The following is a 21062-nucleotide window of genomic DNA, read 5'->3' on the forward strand; positions in this document are numbered from 1 at the left end:
TTAGGATCTGAGCCGGGTCACAAATAAACACACTGGCCAGGTACTTGAAGAGGAAGGTAGTTTATTAATATGGAGTATGGTTACGAAATTAGAATGCTGGAAGTTGCGATACTTATTATAGGAGAAGAAGTGGAGGTGGAGTTAAAAGAGGGACCAGCCTAGAATCTCTACATACCCACCTGCGAACTAACTGTAAGGTGCCAGGGAAAATCAGGAGATCCAGGCAGTTCAAATGTGTCTAAAGATTTACTGTAAGCTTAAGCCCTCTACAAGAATCTGGACTACTAATGTTCAAGGGAAATTAGCAGGAGTTAAAAACAGAAGGAATTCAAACCGGGCGCGAAGGGACTCATGACTGACGACATGTTTGACCTTTTCTTCAGGCTCAGCCTGGTCATCTCCTACACCAGGGGTAAGCAACCTTGGCTCTTTTATGACTCGTGGACTTCAACTCCCAGAATTCCTGAGCCAACATGGCTAAGCATGGAAACCTCTCCCTTTCCCCTCAGCATGGCTGGCTCAGGAATTCTGGGAGTTGAAGTCCACGAGTCATAAAGCAGCCTAGGTCTAGGCCAGGGGTAGGCAACCTTGGCTCTTTTATGACTCGTGGACTTCAACTCCCAGAATTCCTGAGCCAGCATAGCTAAGCATGGAAACCCCTCCCTTTCCCCTCAGCATGGCTGGCTCAGGAATTCTGGGAGTTGAAGTCCACGAGTCATAAAGCGGCCTAGGCCTAGGCCAGGGGTAGGCAACCTTGGCTCTTTTATGACTCGTGGACTTCAACTCCCAGAATTCCTGAGCCAACATGGCTAAGCATGGAAACCTCTCCCTTTCCCCTCAGCATGGCTGGCTCAGGAATTCTGGGAGTTGAAGTCCACGAGTCATAAAGCAGCCTAGGCCTAGGCCAGGGGTAGGCAACCTTGGCTCCTTTATGCCTCGTGGACTTCAACTCCCAGAATTCCTGAGCCAACATGGCTAAGCATGGAAACCCCTCCCTTTCCCCTCAGCATGGCTGGCTCACGAATTCTGGGAATTGAAGTCCATGAGTCATACAAGAGCCAAGTCTGCCTACCCCTGGTCTAATCCAACCTTCCTTGAATTCCATTGACTCTTATCTAACTCCAAGCAGCATCTAAACGTCATTTTAAGGTTTCCCATGGATCAGAGGTGGTTTGAGGCATGACCTGGCTGGGGGTGGGTGGGAGGTGTCATTGGAGCTTTTACCTTCCAACAACAGATAGGTTTTTGAAAGAAAATCCCCATGGTGTGGTTTCCCCACCCCACCCCCATGAAATATAGGAAGCATAAACGCTTTGCCTAAATGATTTCAGTGTTATAGTCTTCAGAGTGCATAACGAAGTAAGTGTATTACCGGGACCTTTACTTATCTTTTCCTTCTCCATAGGGAGTTGGAAAATTTAAGGCAGCCTAGTCTTCACACTTTTTGTCTTCTTTTTATCTTCTCTTTTAATGAGGAAAGACCTATGGATGCACCCGTTCTTCAATGGGACTTACTTTTTCTTGCGACTAACTAATGCTAGCCATTTTTTTTCTCTTTCTCCTTCTCTTTCTCCTTTTCCTCTCCCTCCTCCTCCTCTCCTCCTCCTTCTTTCTTCTTCTCTTTCTCTCAATGTCTCGCTGCACATGCCAAAGGGTACCTTAAGATGTTTGACATCCCGGCGGGTGCTCGACATGTGACTGTCCAAGAAGATGAGGCTTCCCCTCACATTCTTGGTAAGTGCTTCTTCCGCTTAGCCTCCGTCAACATGGCAACAGAGCTGGCGCCAAAGTCTTCTTGCTTTGGAAGCTGCGGGCATGGTTGCTTATGGACAGCTGAAGGCGTGTCTCCAAAACCTCATCTGAATTTAATGTACATTTTAGGGTATGTTGTCTTCGCAAGAAACATTTCCACTTCAGTTAATTGCTGTGGTATTTCTGTCTCCTCAGCCAGTTTCTATGAATCTTTGCTTCCATATTTTCTTCCACACCAGGAATGACTGATTCAACTATTTACTTTATTAGATTTATAATCCACCACCAACAGATATTTTTTGAGAAACTCTTCCCCTTAAAAAAATGTGTCACTAAAACAAAAGAGAGCCACTTTGGTCCGATGGTTAATGCACCAAGCTAGAAAGTGGGAGACTGTAAGTTCTAGTCCTGCCTTAGCCCTGAAAGTTGGCTGGGTAACTTTGGGCCAATCACCAGGAGACTGTGAATTCTCGTCCCTCCTTAGGCATGAAAGTTGGCTGGGTAACTTTGGGCCAATCACCAGGAGACTGTGAATTCTAGTCTCTCCTTAGGCATGAAAGTTGGCTGGGTAACTTTGGGTCAATCACCAGGAGACTGTGAATTCTAGTCTCTCCTTAGGCATGAAGGTTGGCTGGGTAACTTTGGACCAATCACCAGGAGACTGGGAATTCTAGTCCCTCCTTAGGCATGAAAGCTGGCTGGGTGACATTGGACCAATCAGCAGAAGGCTGTGCAGTCCTGCCTTATATATGAAAGCTGGCTGGTGACTTTGGACCAATCAAGAGGAGACAATGAGTTCTAGTTTCGCCTTAGGTAGGAAAGCCACCCTGGGCCAGTCGCTCTCAGCTCAACTTACAACAGGGTTGTTATTGTGGGGAAAATAAGAGGAGGAAGATGTGTAGGATATGTTTGCTGCCTTGTAAAAATAATAAAGGCAAGAAATAACTAAGTAAGTAAATAAATGAAAGTATGGAAGGGTTGAGAAGTTCTTAAATTGTCCCAAAAAAGGAAAGAAGTTCTTTCTAGCAAGAAGCGATATCATGAAGACTAAACATTTCATCTTCGCTTTGAAGAAAAAAAGAATTGCCATCTTGCCTATGAAGAGTTTACTTACTGCCGTTGTTCCTCTTAGCCATTAAGAACCAAGCCACTGGCCACTACATCTTAAACGGCAAAGGAGAAAGATCCCACTCTCGTTCTTTCATCGACTTTGGCTTAGAATGGGAATACCACATAGAAGACGGTATAGAAACCCTTCAGACAGATGGGCCTCTCCACGATGCCATTCTTGTTCTGGTAAGTCATGCGATGTTTGTTGTTTCCCCCATAGGACCAACAGGCTGCACCTTCCTATCCTCAAGAACTGTAAATTGCATGACAAAGTCATCAACTCTATTGATGTTGTTCTCAAAGTTCTGCCGCATTTAAAATTTAGTGTCAATTTTTGACGAGGACGCAAGCTCAGGTTTGATCTAATCTATTGAAGGATGCATTAAGAGATGCAGCGGCTCAGTGGCTTAATGTCGCTGGAGGTGGCCCTGGCTCTGGTGGTTCGAGTCCTAGCACTGTGTGGCGGTGTGAGTTCCTGTCACTCGCCTCACCTTCTGTCCACCTAACAGTTCGATAGCGCGTTCTCTGCAAGTAGATAGATAGATAGATGCTACTTAGTGAGGAGGGACGCGGTGGCTCAGTGGGTTAGGACGCCGAGCTTGTCAATCAGAAGGTTGGCAGTTTGGTGGGTCGAATCCCGAGTGCCGCATAGCAGAGTGAGCGCCTGTTACTCGTCCCAGCTTCTGCCAACCTAGCAGTTCGAAAGCACGTAAAAATGCAAGTAGAAAAATAGGAACCACTACAGTGGGAAGGTAACAGCATTCCATGCACCTTTGGCGTCTAGTCATGCCGGCCACATGACCACGGAGACGTCCTCGGACAAGCGCTGGCTCTTCAGCTTTGAAATGGAGATGAGCACCGGCCCCTAGAGTTGGAAACGACTAGCACGCATGTGCGGGGGAACCTTTACCTTTACCTTTTACTTAGTGAGGACATGAGCTGGTGCTCTGTGCAGGCAGTCAGATTCCGGAGGGCTCTGAACCTTCCCAGTTGTGACACTCACTTGCGAGACAACTCTGGGAAGGCAGGGGGCCTTGGATGACAAGGCAGGAAGAGCTGTTCATCTTTCTCTCTGGTGTGAAGTAAGCTCACCCTCCTGTAGCACACCTGGGAAGTGCACAAGCATGTCCTACAACAGGGCTAGTACTTTGGCAAGCCAAACTACTACTTTGCAATAGCATTGTGGTCTCCTAGATAGTGAAACAACACCATACATTAATAATAAGGGACACATTGATCCTAAATGGGGGGGGGGAACGTTAGTCGCTGAAATTCTTACAGCTTTGTCCCTTTCAACTCAACAAATCTTGCTGAAGAAGAATCTGCGCAAATGTGGTATGGGAAAAAATGGGTTTTTGGGGGGGGGGGGGTTGAGGCAATTGCTGAAGAGCCTAATAAGGTAGAGAAGGACTCCATGTTTTGTAATACTGACAGGTTGTTTTATTATCTTGTCCTTCTGCAGGTAATTCCTCAGGATAACCACACCCAATCCAGCCTGATTTACCGCTACATCATTCATGAAGATTCTGTGCCCAATGTCAGCAGTAACAATGTCCTTCAAGAGGAACTGGACACCTTTGAGTGGGCTTTGAAGAGTTGGTCCCAGTGCTCCAAGCTCTGTGGAGGAGGCATGTTGGAATACTTGGGAAGGGAAGAACAAGGGGATGTCTATATTTTGTACCTATTCATAATGCAGGATAGGTTGGCAATTAAAGACACTGAGCTGTCAGCTGGAAAGGTTCAAGACCCAACGTCGCGCAATGGGGCGAGCTCCCGTTCCTTGCCTCAGCTCCTGCCCAGTTAGATGTTTGAAAGCCAGCAACCGCAAGTAGATAAATAGGTACCACTTCAGTGAGAAGGCAATAGTGTTCCATGAGCCTCGGCGTATAGTCATGCTGGCTATATGACCACGGAAGCATCTTTGGACAATGCTGGCTCCTTTGGCCAAGAATCAGAGATGAGCACCTGCTCCTAGCATCAGACACAACTGGACAGGGGAAAGCTTTACCTTTGACCACTACCACTCGTAAATATGTTCTGGTCCTATTTCTATGCTGAGATTTATCTTTTCTCTAATAAATCTGCTCAATGGTTGATTGTGAAAAATTCAGTTTTTTCAAAATCAACTATTGAGCCATGGTGGCGCAGCCGTTAGAATGCAGTACTGCAGGCTACTTCTGCTGACTGCTGTCTGCCTGCAGTTCGGCAGTTCGATCCTGACCGGCTTAAGGTTGACTCAGCCTTCTTCCATCCTTCCGAGGTCGCTAAAATGAGGAGCCAGATTGTTGGAGGCAATAGGCTGACTCTGTAAGGGGCTGTAAAGAGAGGGGCTGTAAAGCACCGTGAAGCGGTATATAAGTCTAAGGGCTATTGCTATTGCTATTTTAAAATGTTTTCCCATAAAATGAACATTTCCCCAAATATTTTCTTGAGTACACAGTTTTAACGTGCATCTTGATCCATATCTGAACCAGGAACAATTCAGGAGGATCTGCACATCCTGAGTTGCTATACATTTATCTGAAACATGCAAACAAGTGTAAAAAAAAAAATTAGGAGAGGAGACAGGATGAATTGTCCCAGGAAATTCAAATATTTTTTCCAAAGCACCAGAAGGCAAGACAAGAAACAAGGGATGGAAACTAATCAAGGAGAGAAGCAATCTAGAACTAAGGAGAAATTTTCTTAAGGGTGAGAACAATTAACCAGTGGAACGGCTTGCCTTCAGAAGTTGTGGGTGCTTCATCACTGGAGGTTTTTAAAAAGAGACTGGACAGCCACTTGTCTGAAATGGTATAGACTAGAGTCTTCTGCTTGAGCAGGGGGCTGGACTAGGCGACCTCCAAGATCCCTTCCAACTTCATTATTCTGTATTCTATTCTATATTCTGAAAAGTATCTCAGATAATAAAGTTGAGAGAGAACTTTCCTTTAGAGCAAGTCAAAACAGACAATACAAGTTTAACACCCTAACAAGCCACTACAGTATGTGCTGACTTGATCTGCCTAGCTGAGGTAACACTGCCAACTGTGATTGGCAAATATTTCCCTAAGGTCTCATGCACACGTTTTTCTTGGGCATCAAGAAATCCAGACAAACATTAAATGGCACAAAGGCTGACTTTGCTATCATTCCTTGTTAATTAGTGGTCATCTTTCCCCACCACCACCACCACCATAATATTAGCCTAGTGTTTCCTTCCTTCCTAGCGAACAAAAACCTGAAATCTTTCATTACGACTATCAAATCTCATAGGCAACAACACAAATGACCACAGGATAGCAGCAAAACGATGCAGAAAACAAACTTGGTGCTTCTATTTTGTGGCCATCCTCCCACCCCCACCCCCACCCCCACTCCCAAACCAGGACTTTCTGGCCTTGCTTCCCACATGTAAACCATGCTTTGCCATTGGATTGCAACCAGAAGGCCACTTCGATCCATGCTTTTACAGCTTGCAAATGTATGCAGATGCTGGAGCTGCACGATTGTAGGAGAAGAAGAGGCAGGGTCTGGTGGTGGAGTCAAAAGAGGAATCAGCACAGAGTCTCTACGTAGCCACAAATGAATTGAGATCAATCCTAACTCTTGAATTCCATGAACTCATATCTAGCGCCAAACTAGTGGTAACTATTAGCTGACTAGATTCCTGCGAATAGGCATGAGTTTGGTTGAAGTTTAACATGTGGCCTTGGTCTTTCTCACCAGACAACGGCTGTGTTTTTGTTCCCAGTCTTGGATGAATTGTGAAGATGAAACATTTCCATTATTTTTAGCTAGATTATTTTTCATCTAACGTAGGTGTTACCTGTTCTCCCCTGCTCTTCCTCCAGGTTTCCAATTCACCAAGTACGGGTGCCGCAGGAAAAGCGACAACAAAATGGTGCAGCGCGGCTTCTGTGACGCCAGTAAAAAGCCTAAACCGATTCGTAGGATGTGCAATCTCCAGGAATGCACCCAGCCGTTGTAAGTATACCTGGTCCTTTTCCATAATCTATCCATCCCGGCAACTCGGGTTTAACAAAGGAACTTCATCTTTGCAGAGCTTAGCATCTCTCCTTCAGGAAGCAAAATGTAGATTCACTCATTTGCAGTCTTGCTTATATACATGTGGACAAAGGAGAGCCAGTTTGGGGGTCGTGGTTAAGGTACTGGCCTAGGTACCTGGAGACTGTGAGTTCTAGTCCCACCTTAGGCATACATGTTCATTGGGTAACTTTGGGCCAATCATCAGGAGACCGTAAGTTCTAGTCCCCCCTTAGGCATGAATGCGGGCTGGGTGACTTTGGGTCAATCATCACAAGACATTGAGTTCTAGTCCCGCCTTAAGCATAAAAGCCGGCTGGGTGACTTTGAGCCAATCAACTAGGAGACTGTGAATTCTAGTCCCGCCTTAGGCACGAAAGCAGGCTGGGTGACTTTGGGCCAGTTACTCTCTTAGCCCAACCCACCTCACAGGGTTGTTGTTGTGGGAAAAATAGGAGGAGGAAGGGATACTAGGAATGTTCACCAATGTGAGTTACGTATAAAGTAATAAAGGTGGAATAAAAATCTGATAAAAAAATAAAATAATAAAGTAAAGTAAAATAATAAAATAAATAATAAAAAAAATAAAAAAATAAAAAAATAATAAAATAAAATAAAATAAAATAAAATAAATAAAATAAATAATAAAATAAAATAAAATAAAATAAAATAAAATAAATAAAATAAAATAAAATAAAATAAAATAAAATAAAATAAAATAAAATAAAATAATAAAATAAAATAAAATAGCTTCCAACCTAGAAGTCTGAGCACTGGTCATAAAATGAGATTCCAGCCTCATCTAAATAATAATAATAATAATAATAATAATAATAATAATAATAATAATAATAATAATAATAATAATAAGTTGGAAGGGACCTTGGAGGTCATCTAGTCCAACCCTATACCATTTCAGGCGAATGGCTGTCCAGTCTCTTCTTAAAAACTTCCAGTGTTGGAGCATTCACCACTTCTGGAGGCAGGTTGTTCCACTGGTTAATTGTTCTAACTGACAGGAAGTTTCTCCTTAGTTCTAGGTTGCTTCTCTCCTTGACTAGTTTCCATCCGTTGCTTCTTGTCCTGCCTTCAGGCGCTTTGGTGAAGAGCTTGACTCCCTCTTCTTTATGGCAGCCCTTCAGATATTGGAAGACTGCTATCATGTCACCCCTCATCCTTTCTCTTTGTTAAACCACACATACCCAATTCCAGCAACCGTTCCCTATATATTTTAGCCTCCAGTCCCCTGATCATCTTTGTTGCTCTTCTCTGTACTCTTTCTAGAATCTCAACATCTTTTTTTACATCGTGTTGACCAAAACTGGATGCCGTGTTCCAGGGGTGGCCTTACTAAAGCCTTGTAACCATATAGTGCAAGGTTTCCTGTGCAGAGGAAAGAAGCACATCCTTTATTTTAAAAACAAAAAAACAAAACCAAAAAAGTTGCTCTGCTCTATTGTAGATTATGGGAGAATACCATGCAGAATCATCTTCACTTAGAGTCAACCTCCTGTTAGGCCAAGGGGGAAAAAACATTGGCTTAGACTCCAAGCGCGTTCTTTCTAGTATTCTGCTTTATTAAGGTACAGATCCTTAGCAAATGGGAACAACTGAAATACCCTTGGATTGACTGACTGATTTTGCACGGCGTAGCATAAGGCAGTCTCCTGCATCAAATTCAGCATATAACATCTGCATCAAAATATAAAACACCAGAGCGGTGAATTACAGGTAGTCCTTGACTTACATCAGTTCATTTAGCGACCGTTCGAAGGTACGACAGCACTGGGGGGAAAAAGTGACTTATGACCATTTTTCACCCCTTAGAGCAGGGTTGTCAAACTCAAATTTCATTGAGGGCCACATCAGCATTGCGGTTGCCCTCAAGGGGCCGGGTGGGTGTGGCCAGGGTGGGCGTGGCCTACTGGGTGGCCGTGGCTAGAGTGCATATGGCCTACTGGGTGGGCGTGGCCAGCTCTACATCATTCCCATCAAGGGTGCCTATGGGGGCCTGGGCAGGAGTGGGGCAGATCTGAGGGTCTCTGGCAGAAGGAGGGTCTCTGGGCCAGGGCCAAGGCAGTGGGGGCCGTTCCCTCACTGTTTCCAGGATGGCTTCGCGGGCCGCATGAAACCACTTCGCAGGCCGGATCCGGCCCCCGGGCCTTGTGTTTGACATGTCTACCTTAGAGTCAGCTACATGATCAAAATTCAGACGCTTGGCAAACAGACTCGTATTTATGACCGTTGCAGTGTCCCGGGGTGGGGGTGGTGTCACGTGATGCCCTTTTGCGACCTTCTGACCTGCAAAGCCAATGGGGAAGCCAAATTCACTTAGCAACCGTGTTACTTCGTTTGACAACGGCAGCGATTCGCTTAACAAACCTGACCGGAAAAGTCGTGAAATGGGGCCAAAATCCACTTAACCAATTTCTCACATAGCAATCTAAATCTTGGGCTCATTTGTGGTCGTACGTTGAGGACTATCTGTACAAAGAAGTCCGTTTTGGAACATTGTACCTGTGCCAGATCAGTCAGTGCAGCATTTGATGTTATGTTCGACACGTGCTCTTTGTTCCGCAAGGATCGCTTTATGGATCCTTAATTATGCATGTCTACCGGCTTCCTTTTTTTTTTCAACATTAAAAAAAAAACCTTTTTTCTCTTTTGCAGCTGGGTAGCAGAAGAATGGGAACACTGCACCAAAACCTGTGGGACTTCTGGTTATCAAATCCGAAGTGTACGTTGCATTCAGCTGCTCCACGACGGTGGAAACCGCTCCGTTCATTTTAAGTACTGCAATGGAGAACGTCCTGAGGGTCGCAGGGCTTGCAATAGAACACCATGTCCTGCTCAGTGGAAAACGGGGCCGTGGATTTCAGTAAGCATTTAAAGTCTTCTCGTTTGTGAAAACGAGCCTAACCGCAGCTAAAGTCCCAAGTTTCTGATCCTTTTAAAAGGTTATTTTCTTGCAGGACCGTAGATTTAACTTGGATAGTGACAAGGCAATATTCTTGACTACCTACCTATCTATCCCTGACAATGGATCCTGTCCTTACTGCTGAATTATGTCAAGGAACTAATGTGTTTCTATTTGGGCTGTTAATGCAATAGCTCAGTGGTTAAAGACGCTGAACCTGTCAGCTGACAACCCATGTTTGAGACCCAAACCCTCCAGGATGGGGTGAGCTCCCATTTCTTGCTTCAGCTCCTGCCCACCAAGCAACACCCCAGGAGACAAGCTCAGGATCCAAAAAGATCTTGACAAACTTGAACAACGGGCCCTATCCAACAAAATGAATTGTAATGTGGAGAAGAGCAAAGTTTTACATTTAGGCAGGAAAAATCAAAAGGTAGAGGTACAGATTGGGTGAGACCTGGCTCCAAAACAGTAACGGTGAGAGGGACCTTGGAGTCCTAGCGGACAATCTCTTGACCATGAGACAGCAGTGTGCAGCAGCAGCAGCCAAAAAAGGTAATACAGTCCTGGCTTGTATAAACAGAGGCACAGAATCAAGATCACGCAAAGTATTAGTACCGCTTTATAAAACCCCAGTAAGACCACACCTGGAATAATGCAACCAATTTTGGTCACCATACTACAAAAAAGATGTTGAGGGTTTGGAAAAAGTTCAGAGAAGAGCAACTAAGATGATCCAAGGCCTGGAGACTAAAACATATGAAAAACAGCTATAGGACTTGGGTTTGGCTAGTCTAAAGAAAAGAAGAAATAGGGGCGGCATGATAGCAGTATTCCAGTATTTGAGGGGCTGCCACAAAGAAGAAGGGGGTCACATTATTCACCAAAGCACCAGAGGGAAGGACGAGAAACAATGGTTGGAAACTGATCAAAGACAGAAGCAACCTGGAATTAAGGAGAAACTTCCTAACAATGAGAACAATTAACCAGTGGAAAAGCTTGCCTGCAGACTTTGTGGGCGCTCCATCACTGGAGGTTTTTAAGAAGAGATTAGACAGTCACTTATCTGAAATAGTATAGGTTCTCCTGCTTGACCAGGGGGCTGAACCAGAAGACCTCCAAGGTCCCTTCCAGTTCCATTTTATCTGATTCAGTTCCAAAGCATGCAAGTGTAAGTAGATTAATAGGTACCACTTTGATGGGAAAGTAAAAGCATTCCATGACTCCTTGGCATATAGTCATGCCTGCCACATGACCAGGGAAGCATTTTCGGGCAACGCTGGCTCCTTCGGACTACCTACGGGAGCACCTTCTGCCAATGTCAGCACCCCACCGTCCTGTGCGCTCCCACAGAGAGGGCCTCCTCAGGGTGCCACCGCTCAAGGAATGTCGGCTGGTGGCCCCCAGGGGGAGGGCATTCTCAGTGGGTGCGCCAGCCCTCTGGAACAGCTTACCAACCGAAATCCGGATGGCCCCCGACCTCCGCACGTTCCGGCGCGACTTAAAAACTTACCTGTTCCAGCAGTCCGGCCTGGCCTGATAGCTCGAATTGGGGTCCCAGTTTGTTTTTTACTATTGTTTTTTTTTCACTATTGTTCATTCTGTATACCTACCTTATTCTGTACACCGCCCCGAGTCCCTCGGGAGAAGGGCGGTTTATAAAAACAAATAAATAAATAAATAAATAAATAAATAAATAAATAAATAAGAAAAGGAGATGACCTCTGTCCCTTAGAGTCAGCTACAACTGGACAAGGGAAGCTTTTAGCTTGTTTGGTGGTTGACCTATGACCTCCCACAGAATTCCCACTCACCTCCTGGTAATATACAACGGTTACACGAAAGACCAATACCCAATGAATATTTGTAGCTCAGAGTTGAACTGTGGGGTCCTTGGTGCTCTCTGAACTTGGTTGGGTTGTTGTTGTTTATTGTTTTGCAGATGTTTAATTTCCCAACTAGGTAACATCATCAGTGCTAGAAGGCATTTGCTCTTTATGTACAAGTGGATTGCCCCGTCAGGGTTGGTGCGAGTGTTCTTGGTAGTTCCTTGATTCGGCTGTTGGTTACTGTTAGTTGTTAACAACATCACTCTTGAGTTCATCAAAACCTGGCCCTCCACAAGCAATTCCATCAACAGACACATTGTCCAACAACCAGCCTACAAACCACTCAGAATCCAGATCAACCGCACAGCCATCCAGAGACAGCACCGATCCTCAATCATCCCGCGCAATCCCCCACTACCAGCACTTCACCTCCCAATGACTCTGACCTGATGTAACCTCTCCATCACAAGATCCATCACAAGACTCCCACTGATGACTCCCACCTGACCCATCACAAGACCCTCACTTCACACACACATACACCCGAAGCCCTTATAAACAGAAGAACACTGACATGACATCCCCTAAACATGGCTGAAGATGTTACCCAGCCTGGTAGCAAAGTGTTTGGAAGCCAACCTACAAGCTCAGAGAATGAACCTTCACCCTCACGAACACCAAGATTGATACTAGATCAAGAATCAAGTAGTAAACAATGCCCCAATGAAGGAACTACCAACTCTGATAAATCAGCTAATAGTAAACAATAGCCTAGAACTACAAATATTTCTGGTATGACAAGAGAAAGCTTTGAGCCAGCTGTTGGGTACGGAATGAAGGATGGAGAAGGCAAGAACCTCTTTGTCAGATGTACATATCAGGTTGGGTTATAACAGAATCATAATTGAATTGACTGGGTTAGCAACACTCTGCCAAAACTCGAGGCAGTCCTTGACTTATAACCACAACTATATATATATCAGTGCACCTATCTCTAGCATCACTGAGCATTCATATGGAGAAACCTAGCTGTTTGTATCATTTCCCCCCCCCCCTTGTTATTTTTCTTGTAGTGCTCGGTCACCTGTGGTGAAGGGACAGAATCCAGGCAGGTGTCATGCCGCACTGGGGATCAATGTGATGGAGAAAAGCCAGAATCCATGAGGGTTTGCAAACTTGCACCCTGCAATGGTAAGTACTGGTAGTAATTTATTAATGGTAGGGTCCTTGATGCTATCCGAGCTTAGCTGTTTTCCCGTAGGCAGAAGCAAGCAATCAGAGCCACTCATAAACAATTAAAGTCTGTAACTTTATTACCTACCATCTGTGTTGCAAGATGGTGCTGGAAGACTCCTGCGAGGCAGAGTCAAGAGAGGGTCTAGCTTGGAGTGCTTGTGCAACCACAAGCAGCATAGGCTTGACCTGCCACAAAATCTGGGCATTCCCAAGAGAAGGCAAGCAGTCTGAGGAGATTCTTGTAACATTTTGTTGTTGTTAGTTGCGAAGTCATGTCCGTCCCATCGCGACCCTATGGACAACGTTCCTCCAGGCCTTCCTGTCCTCTACCATCTTCTGGAGTCCATTTAAGCTCATTCCTACTGCTTCAGTGACTCCATCCATCCACCTCATTCTCTGTCGTCCCCTTCTTCTCTTGCCCTCAACCTTTCCCAGCATTAGGCTCTTCTCCAGTGAGTCCTTCCTTCTCATTAGGTGGCCAAAGGATTTGAGTTTCCACTTCAGGATCTGGCCTTCTAAAGAGCAGTCAGGGTTGATCTCCTCTAGGACTGACCAGTTTGATCACCTTGCAGTCCAAGGGACTCGCAGGAGTCTTCTCCAGCACCTGACAATAGGAACGATTAACCAATGGAATAGTTTGCTTCTCAGAATTGTGGGTGCTCCATCGCTGGAGGTTTTTAATAAGAGATTGGGCAGCCAGAAGAACAACAAAGATGATAAGGGGATTGGAGGTTCAGAATGGGACAGTTTGCCAAAGCCATGGCTAACTTGCCCTGGGACAACTCAACGCAAGACAATTTAACAATTGTATTAAATGATTTAAAATCAATAAAAAAACATGTTAATGTTTGCCATTCCCATTTCATTCTGTTCCTCCTTTGGCATCCTTTCTTTGATGATTCTATCCCACCATTTCTTTGATATTAGTGTGACTCTTGTCCTGCAGTGGGTTGCTCTGTATAGCAAGTTGTTCTGCAGCGAGTTGTCTGCAACAATTTGGCCGTGATGAGTTGGCTGTGATGAGATGTCCATGGCGAGCTGGCCAGGGCGAATAGTCATAGAGCAGGGTCTTCAAACATGGCCCTTTTGTGACTTGTGGGACTTCAACTCCCAGAATTCCTCAGCCAGCATGCCTGGCTGAGGAATTCTGGGAGTTAAAGTCCCACAAGTCATAAAAAGGCCAAGTCTGAAGACCACTGTCACAGACCCTTGGAGGCTAAACCATACGATGAACAGTTGCAGGAACTGAGTACGTCTCGTCTAATGAAGAGGAGGACTAGGGGGTTGGACCTGTTGGAAGTATTGCCATTTTTCAGGGGCTGTCCCAGAGAAAAGGGGGTATTGCCATTTTTCAGGGGCTGCCCCAGAGAAAAGGGGGTCCACCATTCCTAGAAATCAGGTCCAAGTTGTCGAGAAGTTGTCAGGCACCGGATCGGTAAGATAAGCATCCTTGAAAAAGTATATAGCTTGCTTTTAGTTTTAGGAATTTTGTGAACATCTGGGCACTAGAGGGAAGCAGAGCTTTATCCATCTGGAGACTCTGGGAATCCATCGAATTTTTTTCCTGCTTCGTTTCAAACATCCAGTATGGGAAGAAGAAGGTGCATCCAAAGAAACAAACCTAGTAGGGTACCTGGATTTTCTTTACATCCCTAAGAATCATAATGTCGAGACTCTAGAAGAGGGGCATCAAACTCGCAACGTCACGTGACGTGTCGTGACATATCGCGACTTTTTATCCCTTGGCGGCAATGGGATGGGCGCTGTTTCGGCATGATGCATCCGGCCCGTGGGCCGGCAGTTTGACACCCCTGCTCTAGAAAAAGCACCGAATAAAACAACGAAGGTGATTAGGGGACTGGAAGGTAAAACAAATGAAGAGCAGTTGAATTGGGTGTGTCTAGTTTAATGAAAAGAAGGACATGGGGAGTGACAGGATAGCCGTGTTCCAGTATCTCAGGGGCTGCCCCAAAGAAGAGGGAGTCAAGCTGTTCTCCAAAGTGCCTGAAGGCAGAACAAGAAGCAACAGATGGAAACTCATCAAGGAGAGAAGCAACCTGGAACTAAGGAGGAATTTCCTGACCGTTAGAACAATTAATCAGTGGAACCACCTGCCTCCAGAAGCTGTGAATGCTCCAACACTGGAGGTTTTTAAGAAGAGACTGGACAGCCATTTGTCTGAAATGGCTTATAGGGCAGACATGTCAAACTCGCGATGTCACGTGACGTTACGCAACCTATCGGGACGGTTTTGCCATTGCCGGCAATGGGGTGGGTGTGGTTTCCGGATGACACGTCCGGCCCACGGGCCGGCAGTTTCACACCCCTGTTATAGGGTTTCCTGTCTGAGCAGGGGGTTGGACTAGATGACCTCCACCATCCCTTCCAGCCCTAGTATTCCAAGTTCTGTTTTCTTTTTTCTCTCGACACGCTTGCTATAGCTAAGAAGGGGTGTTTTGTTTTGTTTGGCTTTTATCATTTTCTTTGCTTTGAAGCCACATCTTCCCAATTAGCCTCGCAGTCTCCAGTGGACCCAACCAGGAGTGCTTTTTTTCAGGGTGATTTACAGGGGGGGGGAAAAGCCAAGGAGGGCAAGCAACGATAAAGCTCTTTGAAAAACAAACTCAATCCAATCAATAAAACCGCAAGTGATGGAAATGTTAAGAAAAAGCCCGTCAGATATTTAAAAGCCTGAAAGCAAACATTTTTAAAAAAACATTTAGTTAGGGAGAGAAAGAGACGTCCCAGATGCTTTCCAACCTAGAGTAAAAGGATCAACAGTTCCCATGAAAGCCTTCTTAGAGGTTTTGAGTAAAGCCGAGCGTTGAGGATACGAGGCAATTTTCAGAGAAAAAATTAAGAAGTCCCAGCTGCCTTTGCAGAAAGACCAACCAGTATGGAATGTAGGAAGCAGGATTCAACTCTGAGCAGGTCTCTAAGTAAAATATGTAGAAATTGCTTTTCTTCCAGATAACAAGGTGGGCAATTTACTTAATCCCCTCTAAGCTTATTTATTCAATCAGTAGCTCCCTGGAGATGCACTTCTAAAGCATTTGACTTTTCAAAATGTTGCTAAAACCTGAAAGAGAGTGCTAAGAGGAGTAAGTTACTGTTTGTAATTTTTTCCTCACCCATGTTCATAATGGAGCATCTCAAAAATGCATAGGAAAAATACATGTGTGTCCCAGGACAGGCAAGAACTTTCTGAAGTACACCACCCATTTCTAGAAATGGGAGATAGAAAAACATGCCTGGATTTTGATAATAGAATAGAATAGAATAGAATAGAATAGAATAGAATAGAATAGAATAGAATAGAATAGAATAGAATAGAATAGAATAGAATAGAATAGAATAGAATAGAATAGAATGGAATGGAATGGAATGGAATGGAATGGAATGGAATGGAATGGAATGGAATGGAATGGAATGGAATGGAATGGAATGGAATATGGGAAAGAATAAGAATAGAATAGAATGGAATGGAATGGAATGGAATGGAATGGAATGGAATGGAATGGAATGGAATATGGGAAAGAATAAGAATAGAATAGAATAGAATAGAATAGAATAGAATAGAATAGAATAGAATAGAATAGAATAGAATAGAATAGAATAGAATAGAATAGAATAGAATAGAATAGAATAGAATAGAATAGAATAGAATAGAATATGGGAAAGAATAAGAATAGAGTAGAGTAGAGTAGAGTAGAGTAGAGTAGAGTAGAGTAGAGTAGAGTAGAATAGCATAGAATAGAATAGAATAGAATAGAATAGAATAGAATAGAATAGAATAGAATAGAATAGAATAGAATAGAATAGAATAGAATAGAATAGAATAGAATAGAATAGAATATGGGAAAGAATAAGAATAGAGTAGAGTAGAGTAGAGTAGAATAGAATCTAATAGAATAGAATGGAATAGAATAGAATAGAATAGAATAGAATAGAATAGAATAGAATAGAATAGAATAGAATAGAATAGAATAGAATAGAATAGAATAGAATAGAATAGAATAGAATAGAATAGAATAGAATATGGGAAAGAATAAGAATAGAGTAGAGTAGAGTAGAGTAGAGTAGAGTAGAGTAGAGTAGAGTAGAGAATAATAGAATAGAATAGAATAGAATAGAATAGAATAGAATAGAATAGAATAGAATAGAATAGAATAGAATAGAATAGAATAGAATAGAATAGAATAGAATATTTGCCTAGTCAGGAATTTGTGTCCAGTGCATAAGGTCTCAGTGTACAGTACATACAAGCAACAAGTCATAGATCATGAACATAATCATAAAATACAATAATCATAAATCATAGTAAAAAATACTCAGTGATAAACATAGGATACTAAAGAAGCAATAAAAACAATCATATTAGAATACTTAATAAAATGCTAGAGAACGTGCCAATGTAACTGCATCCTGGTTTCAATGATGAAATTAGATTAACTCCAGAAGTAACGTTATTGGCCAAGTGTGATTGGACACCCAAAGAATTTGTCTCCAGTGCATCAGCTGCTTTGTTGAGCAGTAGCAAAATGAAAAAAAAATGTGCTTAAACTAACTATCCCTATGGAAGAGTTAGGAGTGGTGGACTCTCCTTGACTGAAGGCGTCCACACCAGACCTGGAGGGCCACCTGTTGGTGACACTCTACTAGTGGACTCCATCCGTGGGTTTGATTAGAATATGTTCTTCATGATCCTTCTAAACTTTACATTCTCTCATTCTGTACGTAAGAATGGGTCCAGATTGACTCTCGTCATAGTTTGCAGCTTCTCTGGAAGCTCCTCCTCCTCCTCCTCCTGTCTCACAATCCCACGTTCCCCAAGAGGTTGCCACCTTTAAGACACGAAGGGCTTTTGTTTTTCAGATGAACCTTGCCAAGGAGACAAGTCGATCTTCTGCCAGATGGAAGTGCTCGCCCGATACTGCTCCATCCCAGGCTACAAAAAGCTATGCTGCGACTCCTGTAGCAAACGTAGCGTCAACCTCTCTCTTCTTTTCTACACCGAAGCAGCAGGGACCGAAGACGGTTTCCTGGCCAGCCCTGCGGTCCTTCCAAAGTCTTTGGTCACCCCGACTTCTTTAGTCCCTCCTCGCTCCGAGCGACAAAGTGCTTCGGGCAGAATGTCCTTGCCAGAAGACAACGCCCAGGCCCTTCTTCCTCTGATCTACAGGAAGCTCCAAGCTGCTCATCCACCTCATCGGAAAATTCGGGATCAAGCCAGTAACAAGACTCCTGCACCGGCTACATTGCACTATAACCCCTCCGCCGATCATGGGCCTCTTCTTAGCCACCGTTCCTTACCTTTGTTTGATACCAGGCCAGTGGTGGCACATCATCCCGGTTCTGTTGACGTTCCTTCTTCTCCCCGAACCCCAAGGAGAAACGAAAAGCCAGCTGAAAGACAGCAACCTTTAAGATCTCCCACTATAGGAAGATGAAACTTTAGGAATCTTAATTTTGAAGTGGGGAGCTCATGGGAGTGGGAGAGGTAAGTGGTCCCCTCGCTTGGTCCAAGACACCGTGCAAAAACCAACAGCTGAACCAGAACGAAAAGTGCAGGTCCACTTTGCAGATGCTTCCAGCCGTACGTTCTTCTTCCTCCGGGTTCCTCGTCTCTTCCCAAACTCTGACTTTCTTGAATGTTCAGAAAGCATGCGATTGAGAAAGCCAGTAGCTAAGTGCCTGGTTAATTTCACACACACAGACACACAAAAATTCTATTGTTGCATATCAGGTGCTTATTATTGTTATTATTACTGACACACGATTCGTTCAAGGGAGATGTGATTGAATTTCGCTTTGGGGTGGAGAAAGAAGCCATTCAAAAGATACCAAAGTTTACATTTTTTTTTTACAGAACGTTGTTGCTTTTTTTTTTTTTTACCGTACGCCATTGACGTCCATCTAAGTTGTATGACTAATTTATCTCTGCAAAAAAATAATACAGAATGCATTGGCTGCCATGTACGTAGTGTATATTATTGAGAGAGAAAAGGGAAGGACCAGCTTTATCAGAGTTTTCTGCTTTGATCATCCACTTATTCGTGGCCTTGGGGCAGCCTTATTTACATTCCATGAATATATGCTTATTAGCCAGAGTCTGAAAAGATGGATAGATGTGCACTCAAGCGTTACCTTGGGTATCTGTTGCAACTTTTTTTTTTTAAATCCAGGTCTCTTGTGTCACATCAGAGTTGCAACCATTTCAGGGACGCCTACATCAGGAACAAGAGAGAACAGTAATTTACAAGTCTTAGAATTTGATAGGAAAGCCAAGGGGCTGTGGAAATTATGTCTAATCAGTTCTTCGGTTCCTAGTAGATATTGTTACGCTGAGGATGATTCAGAGAATCGTTCCCATTTGTAACTCCATCAGAGGACATCTGGATTGTTAGCTCTGAAATGGGTTGCTTGGGAAATGAAATTCTCAAAAAAACCACGAAACAACAACAACAACAAAACACAAAACAGAGCATGCCTTCCAGATATTTTGGACTGAAAACCCTTTACTGATTATAAATGTTTAAAGTTACTGGAAATGGTAGCCTAAAACAAGGGGAGGAAAAAAACAACATCTGGAGGGCATTTATTAGCACCATTTTCTCAGTGGAAGTTGAGTGCAGGTAGTCCTTGACTTACAACCCTTTGTTTAGTGACATTTCAAGGTTACAAGGGCACTGGAAAAAATGGAGTTTTGATTCTTTTTCACACAACCGTTTGAGAATCCCCATGGTCACGTGATCAGGAGTCAGACAATTGGCAACTGACTTGTACCTATGACAGTTGCAGTGTTCCTTTTATGACCTTCTGACAAGCCAGATTCACTTAACGACCGTGTTACTAACTTAGCAACTGCAGTGATTCACTTAACGCCTGTGGCAGGAAAGGTGGTAAAATCGGGCAAAAGCCCCTTGACAACTGTAACCCTGAGCAACAGAAATTTTGGGCTCAACTTACTGTGGTCGTAAGCCGAGGACTATCCATGATTGAGTTATACTGGTAAGGAAGGGAAATCATTTTTCTCTGTGCCATGGGGAAAAAAAAAAGAAATCCAGAGACGCTCTTTGCCTACAGTGAAAGAAGCTTTACCAAAGTCAGGTTTAGCAGATTTCATATAGAATAACAGAGTTGGGAGGGACCTTGGAGGTCTTCTAGTCCAACCCCCTGCTCAGGCAGGAAACCCTGTATCATTTCAGACAAGTGGCTGTCCAGTCTCTTCTTAAAACTTCCAGTGTTGGAGCATCCACAACTTCTGGAGGCAAGCGTGTTCTAAAATATCAGGAAATTTCTCCTTAGTTCTAAGTTGTTTCTCTCCCTGATCAGTTTCCATCCGTTGCTTCCTGTCCTGCCTTCAGGGGCTTTGGAGAACAGCTTGACTCCCTCTTCTTTGGGGCATCCCCTGAGATATAGGAAGGCTGCTATCCTGTCTCCCCTCATCCTTCTCTTTGTTAAACTAGACACACCCAAGTCAGCAACCATTCCCTATATGTTTTAGCCTCCAGTCCCCTGATCTTCCTTGTTGCTCTTCTCTGCACTCTTTCTAGAGTCTCAACATCTTTTTTTTACATCGTGGTGACCAAAAGTGGATGCAGCAACCCATGGCCCTAGGTTGGCTGGAGATATTCTGGGCACATGCCATCAGAAACGGGCTTCGGTCCAGATGGCCCACTGGCTCCCAAGCCTGGCTCAGCTTTGCAAAAGAGCATCAACAGAAGCAGAGACATCACCCTGCCAACAAAAGTGCGTATAGTCAAGGCTATGGTCTTCCCAGTTGCAATGTATGGCAGTGAAAGTTGGACCATAAGAAAGGCTGAGCGCCAAAGTACTGAGGTCTTTGAACTACGGTGCTGCAGAAGACTCCTGCGAGTCCCTCGGACTGCCAGGCGATCAAACCGGTCAGTCCTAGAGGAGATCAACCCTGACTGCTCTTTAGAAGGCCAGATCCTGAAGTTGAAACTCAAATGCTTTGGCCACCTAATGAGGAGGAAGGACTCACTGGAGAAGAGCCTAATGCTGGGAAAGATGGAGGGCAATAGAAGAAGGGGACGACAGAGAACGAGGTGGCTGGATGGAGTCACTGAAGCAGTAGGCGTGAGCTTAAATGGACTCCAGAAGATGGTAGAGGACAGGAAGGCCTGGAGGAACGTTGTCCATGGGGTCGCGATGGGTCGGACACGACT

General features: G+C 44.2%; 1 protein-coding gene across 1 annotated transcript in view; it reads left to right on the forward strand.

Annotated features, from left to right (window-relative positions):
• ADAMTS3 (ADAM metallopeptidase with thrombospondin type 1 motif 3) overlaps positions 1–18320 on the forward strand; it is a gene marked incomplete at both ends in the record, with an annotated part of 151262 nt that extends 132942 nt beyond the window's left edge. Inside the window, 7 exons of the mRNA XM_081333324.1 lie at positions 1654–1734; positions 2885–3048; positions 4325–4490; positions 6696–6828; positions 9559–9766; positions 12708–12825; positions 17746–18320. Of these exons, the coding sequence (XP_081189450.1) occupies positions 1654–1734; positions 2885–3048; positions 4325–4490; positions 6696–6828; positions 9559–9766; positions 12708–12825; positions 17746–18320 (1445 nt within the window). The remainder of the gene's footprint in view (positions 1–1653; positions 1735–2884; positions 3049–4324; positions 4491–6695; positions 6829–9558; positions 9767–12707; positions 12826–17745) is intronic.
• Positions 18321–21062: the final 2742 nt, after the last annotated feature.

This window comes from Vipera berus, assembly GCF_964194415.1.
Source record: "Vipera berus genome assembly, chromosome: 7".
NCBI lineage: Eukaryota > Metazoa > Chordata > Lepidosauria > Squamata > Viperidae > Vipera > Vipera berus.